At 42.4% G+C, this 13,758-nt stretch overlaps 1 protein-coding gene across 2 annotated transcripts in view; it reads left to right on the top strand.

Moving 5' to 3' along the window:
• Window positions 1-13,758, top strand: part of efnb2a (ephrin-B2a) — a 60,365-nt gene that overhangs the window by 30,900 nt on the left and 15,707 nt on the right. For both annotated transcript variants that reach the window (XM_077617784.1, XM_077617782.1), the window contains 2 exons: window positions 2,562-2,845; window positions 9,215-9,307. In XM_077617784.1, coding sequence (XP_077473910.1) covers window positions 2,562-2,845; window positions 9,215-9,307 — 377 coding nt within the window. The remainder of the gene's footprint in view (window positions 1-2,561; window positions 2,846-9,214; window positions 9,308-13,758) is intronic.

Here is a 13,758-nt window from a genome sequence, read left to right as displayed (position 1 = left end):
ACCTGTGGAAGAACAAAAATAGACCAACAAAGAAACGAACGATGAGCAACCAGGAACTGTGTGACCTCTCTGGGTTCAAGAACTGAGATGCCAAGTGGGAGGTGTCAAGTCAACTTTGGAGAAGATATGTCTGCCCCTCCTCCAGGCCAACAGGGGGCAGAAAAGAAAACCCAAATCAAAGTCACCTCGCCTCATTTCCTGCCTGAGATCATAGGGCATGAGCCAGAATATAAAAATTCAGATTCAAGCCTTGAAAGTAGACAGGCGAGAAAGGAGCAAGGAATACCCTTCAGACCCGATCACACGCAACTGGTAGGATAAAATAAGTACCACCTAGATGCCAGCTGATTGATGCTTAATTTACTTCTCACAACCTTAAGTTGCATTCTTTGTATTTTCCCTTAACTTGGATTACTCTTATGACCTATCTCTGTAAAGTGAATATTTGTGTTTGATTTACTCAATCAGTTAATGTACCCATTTACATCCACTCTATCATTTCAACGCTCTCCTGCTTTTCTGTAGTAAATTCAAGATGTTATTAGTAAACTCAAGAGCAACATTTTGATCACCATAGTAACGTGAAACTTGAATGATGTCACATGCTTCCTTCTTTCCCCCTTTCTTTAAAGTTTTCAACCTAACCACTTCCTATCACCATAAACTTCAATAAAATTGTAAACTGGAAGGATTTGAGTTGTTCCTGCGTTGATAAGATCGGGGCCCCTTTTCAAGTTTGGGGCAAAATTTGAAGAAAGTAGAGATAACTTGACACCCACAAAGCTTATGTAGATGGATTTGGTAACCCCAGAGATAAGAGAACCCGCCTCAGAGTCTCCGGGCTCTGCTTCCTCATGGGGAAAGCGTGTCGGTGGAGTTGAGGAGGCCTTCAAAGTTTATGTCCTAGCGATTCACAAAATCCAGAGTCAAGATCAGCAGCGTCCCATCCCCGCTATACACGGTGTTGATGGTGCACCACTTTCTTCTCCTGAGACGTCGGATGGTGAAGCAAAGTTTTCTGATAGCCATCCCCCATCTCCTCTTTTGGCGTAACGTAAGATTTTTTAAGTGTGTATAGTAATATAAGTTAATTTAAGTAAACAAAAGTTTATGTTATGTTACGAGCGCCATCAAGTCTTTCTCTTGCCCTAAACTTCTCCACGCACTCCACTGTAACCCGCCACCGTCTGTCTGTTCTACATAATGTCACATTTTAGTACAGTAATACATCGACATAAGAGGAATTTGAGATACGGGTAAAATTCTGAGCAAATATTTACCTTGAGATACGAGGCAAATTTTGAGATACGAGCATTTGAGACAGCCAGTTGGCCAGGCCGCTACTTATGATTTCACTGCACTGTCTCTCTTGCCATATCTCCTTCGTGCAAAGATCTCTACGAGCACTAGGCGGAGCGTTGCATTTTTACCTTTTTTTCCATTATTCAGTGCAGAATTAATAGAGATGCAATGGATCCAATGCAAGCCAAAGAAATGAAGGGTAGTGTGAAGAAAAGGCATGTGATGACAATCGATATTAAGCACGAAATAATTGAAAAACATGAGTAGTGTACGGGTCACTAAGCTGGCTCGTCAATACGTATGGAGAAGCAGGAAGTTCGCCTCGAAAGCCGCGGTGGAATACATGAACCTCTTTGCCTTGGTTATTGCACAAGGTTTAAATTTAGTGTAACGTAAAACTTTTTTAAAATGTGTTTATTGAAATGTAAGTTCATTTAAGTTAAATTTTAAGTTTATGTTACGTTACGAGTGCATACGTCAACTGACTCTCTCGCTCTCTCTATCTCTCTCCCCCATGCACAAACTCTCCGTTGTATAACATAATGCCTCATTTTATTAATATACATCATAACCACTAGTTATGGGAACATAACTAGTTTGTTACGTTACGAGCGCATCCGTCAAGTGACTCTCTCGCTCTCTCTCACCTATCCACGAACTCCCAGATGTATAAAATAATGCCTCATTTTATTATTAAACATAACCATTAGTTATTTGTTACTCTGTCAGTAGATGGTGAGTCACAACCAATAAAAATGTTTTTCCATTGTAATCCAGTTTTTGGGTGTTTTTCTTTCAGTGGGTGGGAACGAATTAATTTGTATTTAGTTCATTTCTATGGGAAACGTTGATTTCAGATACGAGTAAATCGACCTACAAGCTCAGTCCCTGAACACATTGAGCTCGTATCTCATTGTACCACTGTATTAAAGATCATAACCTCCTGATAGGTATGTGTTACTTTGTGAGTAGGTGGTGAATTAGAACAAATAAAAATATATTTATCCATTGTTTTTGGTGTTTTTGAAGGAGCGTGAGAATGAATTAATTTGTAGTTCTTTTCTAAGGGAAAAATTGATTTGAGATACTAGTAAACTGACATACGTGCTCGGTCCCTGAACACTTTAAACTCGCATCTCAGGGTATTACTGTATTAATGAAATTGACAAGTCAAGCTTGATAACACTGCAAACTACAATACTCAATGATTTTTGCATAATGTATAATACGATGGTTTTGTTCTTCTTTGCTTCTCACAGATTCGTGCAAGGATATGGTGTGGTACTCTACCCCCAGATTGGTGATAAATTAGACATTGTGTGCCCCCGAGTGGAGGGTGGAGTGGGCGAGGGAGTGGAGTATTACAAGGTGTACCTGGTGCCCAGGGAGCAGATGGAGAGCTGCTCCATTACCAAGGCTGACACACCGCTCCTCAACTGTGTCAAGCCTGATCAGGATGTAAAGTTCACCCTCAAGTTTCAGGAGTTCAGCCCCAATCTCTGGGGATTGGAGTTCACCAGAGGAAATGACTATTTTATCATCTGTAAGTATGAGGAATATTTGCACTGTGATAACCTCAATTTTCAGATTAATTTTGTGACTTTGTAAACAACCTATTTATACCTTTTTTGTGATATTCACTTGACAGTTTAACATCCTGGGGGAAGTTTTGATGTGGTTTAGTGAGGGCCTCTTGAGTGGTACAGTAATGCCTCAAATTTCTTGAACAGTCTAGACAGGACTTGGCTGCGATAATTGAAAAGCCGCAAAGTTGGATCACCCTGATTATACCTACATACCATACTACATGTTTTTGCATCTTTACAAAAATACAAGTACAGTAATATTTTGTGATACAAATTAATTCATTCTCACCCTCTGATAAAAAAAACACCAGACAGACAGACAGAGAGAAAGACCGAGACTGACAGAGAGAAAGACCGAGACTGACAGAGCGAGAGACCGAGACTGACAGAGAGAAAGACCGAGACTGACAGAGAGAAACAGACAGACGGAGACAGACACAGAGAGAGCGAAGTCTTCAGCTCTTTTAGATGTCAGTCTTGGGTACCCAGGTGCCGAGCCAAAGTCCAGCCCATTAAAAGGGTCTTAACTGCCGTTGCCTCGTTCTTCCCAGATATCGGCTCAGCCTCTGGGTACTTCGGCATATTGACTCCCAAGCTCGAATGACCAATAAATACAATAAATGTTAGGTTCGCCAACAGACAAAATTAATTAGCTTCGTTTAATGTCAATACATCAAGTGGACTGCTGAGACAAAATGATTTCAATTTAAACACATTAGTCAGTGGTCAAGGTTAATTCAAATTCTTCTCAAGTGATGCAATGGTCACAAAAATAAAACACAGCAGACTCCTCTCTTCTGCCTAATAATTAAGTGAAGGAAAGGGTGATTTGTCACGCCCCCCGGTATACACTCTCCATTGCCCCGCCCACTATTCAGTTCCATTCTGTGCACACAAAATATTTCCACCTTCAGTTGCCTTTCCCACGCTTTCAAATAGTCAATAATCTTTTCTTCACATTAATAATATGTTCTATACTGCTCTCTAGCATCTATTCACGAAGGAATTGATCGCTTATCGCCACCGGCTGCACGCCCAAGGAAAACACCACTGCAGTTAAATAAGCTGTCCTTACCAAATCCGCCACAGAGCAACATGATCGCTTTTGTCAAATTCCAATATTACAAACATCGCTTTTGCTCAAATTCCAATATTACAAACTAAACAGCATCGAATGTGTGTTTACCGTTCCAGAAGTGACCACTCAAACAACAGCGTCCGTTCACAGTTTCAACACTACGTTTTCGACACTTTTAGTTTCTACACAGTCTGAAGCATATCATATGTTTTACAGTGTGTATCGTTATGCTTCACTCCTTAATTTGCGTCTCAGCTGGCAAAGACACGCACTCTCCCACACATGCACGCGCACAGCAACCTACGCGCACACGGTAACTTTAACTCCTAGAGTGTTGTTATATTTTACTACCTACATTTATTGTTTAGTCTGTTCTCATATCGGCCACATGACATTGATCTCCAACACAAAATTGGCTTGAATGCTCATAGGTGGGTTCACTGAACCCATGAACTATTTTTAGGAAGCAAGACCTACTTTGTTGAAAAACTTGGCGTATTTTAAAGCTTGAGCATATTACAGTGAAGGACCCACCGTCCTTCGCAATCGCGTCTGACGTCTGAGCACAGTACAGTGAGAGCTTGAAGGACATCTGCCCTCCTTCGTCATCGTTCTGGCGAATGTCTGATATCTTTAAGGCCATCCCAACCCTGGCTTATGAACACATGTTGCTATCTGACACAGTAGGTGTTAGCTAGAATAACGGGTGCCTCAATATTCCACAATAATATAAAGCCCAAAAAACAGGTAAATGACACTTTTAGTCCAAGTCATTTGTCTTTTTGTGGCCATGGGTCCATTGTCCGCGATATTCGAGGTATTACTGCACTTGCCTGACTAAACATGTCAGGTGACAAAAAACTTAAAAACACCATTGTCTGTTATAAACAAATCTGTCAAAACATAAGCTTTGTTCTTGTTTTTTAAAGCATGGTCAAACTTGGTGATTAAGGTTGGCTTATCCATTAAGCCAGCCAGCAGCATCCCCACACTTGCGATCTGTGTGAAGCCTGGCATTTTCATTTCGTTTTAGAATAAAAAATTCCGGTGTCCAAAAACTTGTTGCTGGCTCTTCCGAGGCAGACCTCGCTTGCTGCCGGATCACAAGCACAGGGCGCCAAAGCTACGACCGACGCTGCTGTTAGGGGCCGCAGAAGCCCTGGACGACGCCGCGGGCACGGGCCACCGGCGCCCCGGCCGATGCCGCGGGCACAGGTTGCCAAAGACTCCGGCGATGCCGCAGGCACGGGCCGCCGCCGCTGGCATGGGCAGCCGAAGCCCCGGCCGACGACACGGGCATGGGCGGCCGAATCCCCGGCCGACTGGCCGGGAAATTATCAATTCAAAAGCTAATTCACATGACCAGTATGTACAGGATGTGTGGGTGCAATAACAGCATGGGATACACATTGCTCAGGTATCAAGGCTGATATTTGAGCGATCGACCGCAGGACCTCCGGTCAGCCTTAACAACAATTCGGATGTGCACATGGTAAACGCTACGAACACAAAACACATCTATCAAGCCTACTCGCGTCTGGCTAGTCAGAGCACGTTTAACTAGGAAAGACAGCGACACCCTAGGGAAGATGGCGACGCCCTGAGCGAGCAGTTACAGGCAAGAGTGAGTTCTTATCATGTTTTATGCAAGATACGTTTTTGATACAAATGTGTTACTTTGAAGGGAAAATCTTAAGAAAAATCATCACAAGGGATATTTCTGAGATACTCTATGAATCAAAAGCACATTATTAGGATCAATATCATAAGGAAGTTAATATGCCTGTCTTTGTAAACGCAAAATATTAAATTATTCTATTTTAAAAAAGAAATAAGACTACCTTGATGTGCTTGCGTGTGCGGTCATTTGGTCGCCGGTCTTTTGGTCGCCCAAATGATCGGCTGCTGCCATCTACTGTCAATTTATTTAAAAGAAGACAAAGCACAATCACAGAAGGTGTTTTTATTGAAGCGGTAAAACTTACAAATTCTAGCAACCCTCATTCTCTCTGGGAGAAATAAGAGCACTCATTTAACACATCGGCTGCTGCCATCGACTGTCATAGGCGTCCAATGAACCTTCATTCTCTCTGGGAGAACTTGCAATGTTGAAATACTTTAGATCAGGGGTCACCAAACTTTTTCCTGTGAGGGCCACATAACTTTTCCCTTCTCTGATGGGGGGCCGGTGTCAGTTTGTAACAGAAAAAGTGTGACGATCGTAGGGGAGCTTAATTTTTTTTTATTGTTTTCCAGAAAGCCACACATAACCAAATAACCCTTTCCAGGTTCTTTACAGAAAAAAAGTCAGGAAACATATAATAACACTATTAATGAAATAAATAATAACTAAATAACCCTCTGAGTTCTTCACAGAAAAAAACAGGAAATAAATAACACTTTTTATGAAATAAATAATAACTAAATAACTCTCTGGGTTCTTCATAGAAAAAAAAGCCATGGAACATTAACTTTCTGTTGTGCCATGCACAATCTTCTCCCTTTGCTCTGAAGTTTATGCACAACACCACAACCGTCATTACAGAATCCCACGTCAACATTTTGCAGCACAGTGCTTGCTGGTGAATTTGGCAGTGGACTCGTAGCGGGGCGGTGAGACCCCTTTTTTCCAACTCCCGGTTCATGCGTCCCATTATTAGACAGCGAGTTTCAGCCACCATGCTAGGAGCCCCGACAGTCGTGATGCTAGCTAGTTTTGACCAGTCCAGGTCCAACTTCTCCATGGTTGGGCACACTTTGTCAAAAATATCCTCTCTCGTTGTAGTCCCTTTGAGACTTTGGAGGGCTGCCAGATCCTCGCAAATCTCAAAGTTTGCGCTAACTCCACGAATAAAAATGAGCAGTTGCGCTGTGTCTTGCACGTCCGTGCTTTCATCCAGTGCTAATGAAAAAAAGTCAAATTATTTCGTCTTCTGCTGCAGCTGGGCATATACATTACTCCCGATTTCTTCAACGCGTCTGGTCATTGTACTCACCGACAGACTTACGGCATTAAATGCATCTTTCTTCTCGGGACACACCTCCTCCGCGACAGTATCCATACATTTCTTAACAAACTCTCCATCAGTGAAAGGCTTACCGCTGCTTGCTATCAATTTAGCAACCCAAAAGCTGGCCCGAACGGATGCCTGGTTCTGCTGAGATAGTAGTCCACTTTTTCGCTTTGAGAGTTTGTCTGCTCGTATTTGGCCTTGCAAGCTATCATACTTGTCTTTGTGACGGGATTCATAGTGTCGGCAAAGATTGTATTCTTTGAATACCGCCACCGTCTCTTGACAAATGAGACAAACAGCCTTTTCTTTGCATTGAACAAAAAAATAATCGTTTGTCCACTCCAGGTTAAATACCCTGCATTCTGAATCAATTTTTCTCTCACCTAACTTTTTTGCCATTATTCCGTTCTCAAACAGGTTGCAGTTTTTATATGCTTGAATAGTCCGCGATGGTCCCAGGGCTCCGCCCTCACCTGCGATCGTCCAGATGTCTCGGTAACACTGCTCGTGCATGCAACGGTGGACGTGCCCGCCTGCATCAAAGGGAAACACTCTCCCCGCGCGTGTCACCAAAGAAGCAATGCGAAGCCCCGCTTCACTGGGATGATTTGTGGGCTCAGCAGGGGTGCAATGAACCAAACACAAAATTAAAACGTCCCAGTCTTCAAGGCCAAATAGGAAAAAAAATCAGATAGTGTCTCTGGTATTGTTCAGAGGGCCGGTCCAAATGTGCCGGCGGGCTGCATCCAAAAAAATAATTTAAAAAAAAAAAAAAAAACATCTGATAGCGTCTCTGATATTGTTCAGAGGGCCGGTCCAAATGTGCCGGCGGGCCGTAGTTTGGTGACCCCTGCTTTAGATGGTTCATATTATTGCAATAATTGTCATTTTCAAACAAGAAAGAAAAAGAAAATAATCAAAGCAGACTTTTGTTTTATTTCATAAACACAGAGGCACAAGTGCTGGACAACATTCATGCTCACACTCATACGTGGGGGCAATTTAGAGTGTTCAAACAGCCTACCCTCATGTTTTTGGAATGTGGGAGGAAACCAGAGAACCTGGAGAAAACCCACGCAAGCCCAGAGAGAACAGACAAAATCCACACATATCCGACCCCAAATCTGTGAGGGCAATGTGCTCAGAATAGCACTAGCACTATAGTAAATCAAAGCAAATGAAAAACAAGAGGGAAATGGAGCAAAGAAAGCATTTTTTTAAATCAGCTGGGATTAGTATTTTTCTGTAGGGATCTATCATATAATGCTGGTAGAAAAAATACATTGGAAATGTGTTGCAATGCCATTGGAACATGTAGAGGTATTCATGAGGAGGGGTGACAAACAAAAAATATTTCTTAACATATTAGTGAATGTGTGGTGTTGTTAATCAGAGGGGAAAGATCTTGGACTGGAGGAAGAGGAAGCAAGGGGTCCAGAATTGTTGGAGGCATATGTAGTAGTGTGCTCTGGCAGGAAGCCAAGCTGCTAAACCCAGTCAGCTTGTTAGCCTTTATGTTACTGACCTGATAGACCACCCTCCCCTGCCCCTTGTCCTTGCTTCCTGCCTGATCCACAAAACCAACCAATCAACTGTAGTCCTATTTAACAGCCACCAGAGACAACAGAGATCAAAGCAAGCTAATCAAGAGGTTGGCATCTCGGTGTCTTGAAACCACCACACTGTTTGAGTTACTGGCAAATAGGATTACATTTAGTGAACTTAAATAAATGATATGTACCAAGTTATTGTGAAATGGGTTTGCCGTACGTAATTGTTTGGGAAGCTATTGGTAGAGAGGGTTGGCGGTTGGAAACCAACTGCCCTCTGTCAAAGTGTCCTTGTGCAAGATACTAAACCCTAAATTACCATTAGATCAATAGTAGCTAAATATAGAACAATCCATACAACTCTTCAACTCATTTTGCATTAAGGACTCATCAACACATTCTCATGTATTACAAGCACAAATCCTGATGTTTATCTTAACGTCATTTATTCCCTCTGTAAGGATAAGCTGAAATGATGGGGTGAAACTCTCATTAATAAAGACTCATTTTGTCTTAATAGTAGGTTATCAGTAGTCCCATTGTCTTTCTAAACTGGTTGTTTTTGCCTTGGATAAACCCTGAGGCACACATACCAATACAGGATGCAAAAAAACATTTTTTTCTAACATATGACTGCAATGATCATTGTAACATTTTTTCTTTTCTATTTTCTCTCCATTGTAGCTACATCAAATGGCACGAGAGAGGGTATTGACAACCAGGAGGGGGGAGTATGTAAGACCCAGTCCATGAAGATGATCATGAAAGTGGGACAAAGTGAGTATTACTACATTGAAGTGTATCTCAGGTCCAGTTTACACGAAGACACTCCAAGGGAATGACAGAAATTGTAAAATAAAAAGACTTTTTGCACCGGTGAATCGTAATATAACATAACACATTTAAAGGAACTTGGATTACGATCCAGACACACTGAAAAATAAATTTAATCTAACCTTACACAAAACTTAATTCTAATTTTGTTTTACATTTTTATACCTTTTGTTCTTCTGGCTGGGTTGGCTGTTTGCCCTGCCTCCACACTGACTTTCTGTATCGATGGGCTGTTTGCTTTTGTATTCCCTTCAAAACATTCCGAAAATGATGCACACAAATGTCCTCACAATAGGATAATGCACGACCACTTGCCAACGAGACGTAATATATACTCCTAGTACTAGCGATCGCTACGCCATTTGCGCTGAGTGACGGAAAAAAAACACTGAAAAAAATGCAACGCTCCGGCCAGTGCTCGTAGATATGTTATACACGAAAGAGATGTGGCAAAAAAGACAGTGCGCTACAATGATTGGATTGGATTGGATAACTTTATTCATCCCGTATTCGGGAAATTTCATTGTGACAGTAGCAAGAAAAGACATAGTTATAAGTTAGACAGTACAGTCAAAGGCTGCAGAACAACAAAGCAAAAGCAAAAAGCACGAAGTACAAAGCAAATCAAAGTCAATGGGATCAGTAAGAATGACCAAATCATTAAGACAGAAAAGCAGCAAAAACACAAAACGAGCTACGAGTTTCGGTAGCAAAAACGGATAGACTCAAAAAGATGTAAAGTTGGACAAAAACTGGAACCACACACAGGAAGTCTTCCACGAGATGGGGAACTTCTGCAGACTGTGACCGAGGTAGAGAATATGCAGAGTCACTCTTCCAAGCTTATCCGCACAGTTCCTCAGTAGTCTGGAGCTGAAGAAAACAGCAGCAGGGCAAACTTCTCGACTCTGTTGCTGGTAAGCGCCGACAGCCCACGATGGAATGGTTGGTCAGAAGCGTTGCCTCTTCTCCCGGCACTTTTGTCCAGCTCCGAAACTCCGGCGGCACCGAGGTGTTGCTCCTTCTGCTGCGTATTGTAACAGCTAGTCCCATGTGTGTGACAGCGTAGGCATGGCTGAATGGTTCCAAAAAAAAGAAGTAGCCGAAAGAGGCCAGGCTAACAGAACAAGGAAAGTTGTAAAAACATTAAAGTAAAAAGTATAAGGTACAAAGTAAAGTAAAAAGGGATTTATTAAGAAATATTAAAATGTAATTTAAAAAAAAGATAGAAGGGCTGTAAAACACGAAAAACATGAGTGTACAAAGCTACTCCCACTGGCTCCCGCGTGAACGGCGCCATCTTGGAGATAAACAGCCTCTCATGTCTTGGCCACCTGGCTTTCTCGTATCTCGAAATGTTTCTCGTATCAAGAGATAATTATTTGCTCGAAATTTTACTCCTATCTCGAAATGCTCGTATGTCGGGGTGCTCGTACGTCAAGGTCTACACCAGGGGTCACCAAACTACGGCCCGCGGGCCGGATACGGCCCACCGGCACATTTGGACCGGCCCTCTGAACAATACCAGAGACGCTATCGGATTTTTTTTTTTTTTTTTTTTTTTTGGGATGCGGCCCGCCGGCACATTTGGACCGGCCCTCTGAACAATACCAGAGACGCTATCGGATTTTTTTTCCTATTTGGCCTTGAAGACTGGGACGTTTTAATCTTGTGTTTGGTTCATTGCACCCCTGCTGAGCCCACAAATCATCCCAGTGAAGCGGGGCTTCGCATTGCTTCTTTGGTGACACGCGCGGGGAGAGTGTTTCCCTTTGATGCATGCGGGCACGTCCACCGTTGCATGCACGAGCAGTGTTACCGAGACATCTGGACGATCGCAGGTGAGGGCGGAGCCCTGGGACCATCGCGGACTATTCAAGCATATTAAAACTGCAACCTGTTTGAGAACGGAATAATGGCGAAAAAGTTAGGTGAGAGAAAAATTGATTCAGAATGCAGGGTATTTAACCTGGAGTGGACAAACGATTATTTTTTTGTTCAATGCAAAGAAAAGGCTGTTTGTCTCATTTGTCAAGAGACGGTGGCGGTATTCAAAGAATACAATCTTTGCCGACACTATGAATCCCGTCACAAAGACAAGTACGATAGATTGCAAGGCCAAATACGAGCAGACAAACTCTCAAAGCGAAAAAGTGGACTACTATCTCAGCAGAACCAGGCATCCGTTCGGGCCAGCTTTTGGGTTGCTAAATTGATAGCAAGCAGCGGTAAGCATTTCACTGACGGAGAGTTTGTTAAGAAATGTATGGATACTGTCGCGGAGGAGGTGTGTCCCCAGAAGAAAGATGCATTTAATGCCGTAAGTCTGTCGGTGAGTACAATGACCAGACGCGTTGAAGAAATCGGGAGTAATGTATATGCCCAGCTGCTGCAGAAGACGAAATAATTTGACTTTTTTTCATTAGCACTGGATGAAAGCACGGACGTGCAAGACACAGCGCAACTGCTCATTTTTATTCGTGGAGTTAGCGCAAACTTTTAGATTTGCGAGGATCTGGCAGCCCTCCAAAGTCTCAAAGGGACTACAACGGGAGAGAATATTTTTGACAAAGTGTGCCAAACCATGGAGAAGTTGGACCTGGACTGGTCAAAGCTAGCTAGCATCACGACTGACGGGGCTCCTAGCATGGTGGGCGAAACTCGCGGTCTAATAATGGGACGCATGAACCGGGAGTTGGAAAAAAGGGGTCTCATCGCCCCGCTACGAGTCTACTGCCAAATTCACCACCAAGCACTGTGCTGCAAAATGTTGACGTGGAATTCTGTAATGACGGTTGTGGTGTCGTGCATAAACTTCAGAGCAAAGGGAGAAGATTGTGCATGGCACAACAGAAAGTTAATGTTCCATGGCTTTTTTTTCTATGAAGAACCCAGAGAGAGTTATTTAGTTATTATTTATTTCATAAATAGTGTTATTTATTTCCTGTTTTTTCTGTGAAGAACTCAGAGAGGGTTATTTAGTTATTATTTATTTCATTAATAGTGTTATTATATGTTTCCTGACTTTTTTTCTGTAAAGAACCTGGAAAGGGTTATTTGGTTATGTGTGGCTTTCCGGAAAACAATTTAAAAAAATTAAGCTCCCCTACGATCGTCACACTTTTTCTGTTACAAACTGACACCGGCCCCCCATCAGAGAAGGGAAAAGTTATGTCGCCCTCACAAGAAAAAGTTTGGGGACCCCTGGTCTACACTGTATATGTAAATGTATATGTGACGAGGCAACGCGCTCGTAGCATAACAAACAAATTTAAATGAACTTGGATTACGATGCAGACACACTCAAAAATAAGTTTAATCTAACCTTCTACTAAACGTAATTCTAATTCTGTTTTAAATTTTTATACCTTTCTTCTCCCGGGTTGGCTCTATTTTCCCCGCCTCCACCCTGACTTTCAGATGCAACCTATCGAGGGTTGTTAGCTTTTGTATTCCCTTCAAAATATTCCGAATATGATGCACACAAATGTCCTCACAATAGGATAACGCACGACCGCTTGCCAACGAGTAGTATATACTCCTCCCGCCATTCGCACTGACAAAGGGGAAAAAACATGCAAAAAAATGCAACGCTCCACCCAGTGCTCATAGAGACATTAAAATAGGGAGTTGCGACCAGAGACATAACACAACCGGGAGTTGCGACCAGAAAGACGGTGCCCATGATGTTCTTATGAGCAGCCTCTTGCGTCTGCTGTATGCTCGTATATCAAAATTTGTCTCGTATCTCAAGATAAATATTTGCCCGAAATTTTACTCGTATCTCAAATTGCTCGTATGTCAGGGCACTCGTATGTATATATATATATATATATATATATATATATATATATACACCGTACAACCTCTATTTGAGCGGCAACTCTAATAAAACAGCACTTTGGTGGAAGAATTGAAAAATAGAATGGCACCCTCTAATTGAATGGCATCTCTAATTAAACGGCATCTCTAATTGAATGGCACCTCTAATTGAACGGCACCTCTAATTGAACGTCACTACGGGGGAAAGTTTGAAAAATAGATCGGCATGCCGGTGAAATAGGTTTTTCTCAACCTGAGAAGGTGGTTGGATGGAAAGTGCCTTCTTGCCTGGGATTCATACTGTTGTCACATTAGCGATGCCACCCAGAAGCACTTGAAGAAGCTCCATATTGATGTGGCCGTGATTCCAGGAGGCTGCACCAAATTTATACAGGCCCCCGAGGTCTACTGAAACGCCCCATTCAAGGCCAATGTCGGACAGTTCTACGAGAACTGGATGTTGAATGGCGAGAAGAACTACACCAAATTCGGCAACATGCGAGCACCAACAATGGAAGTTTATTTGAAATGGATTGTCGATGCTTGGGATCATCTGCCAAAAGATCTAATCA

Source organism: Stigmatopora argus, chromosome 13 (assembly GCF_051989625.1).
Source record: "Stigmatopora argus isolate UIUO_Sarg chromosome 13, RoL_Sarg_1.0, whole genome shotgun sequence".
NCBI classification, from domain to species: domain Eukaryota; kingdom Metazoa; phylum Chordata; class Actinopteri; order Syngnathiformes; family Syngnathidae; genus Stigmatopora; species Stigmatopora argus.
Note: the sequence above shows the minus strand (reverse complement) of the source record. Positions and strands in the feature narration are given on the sequence as shown.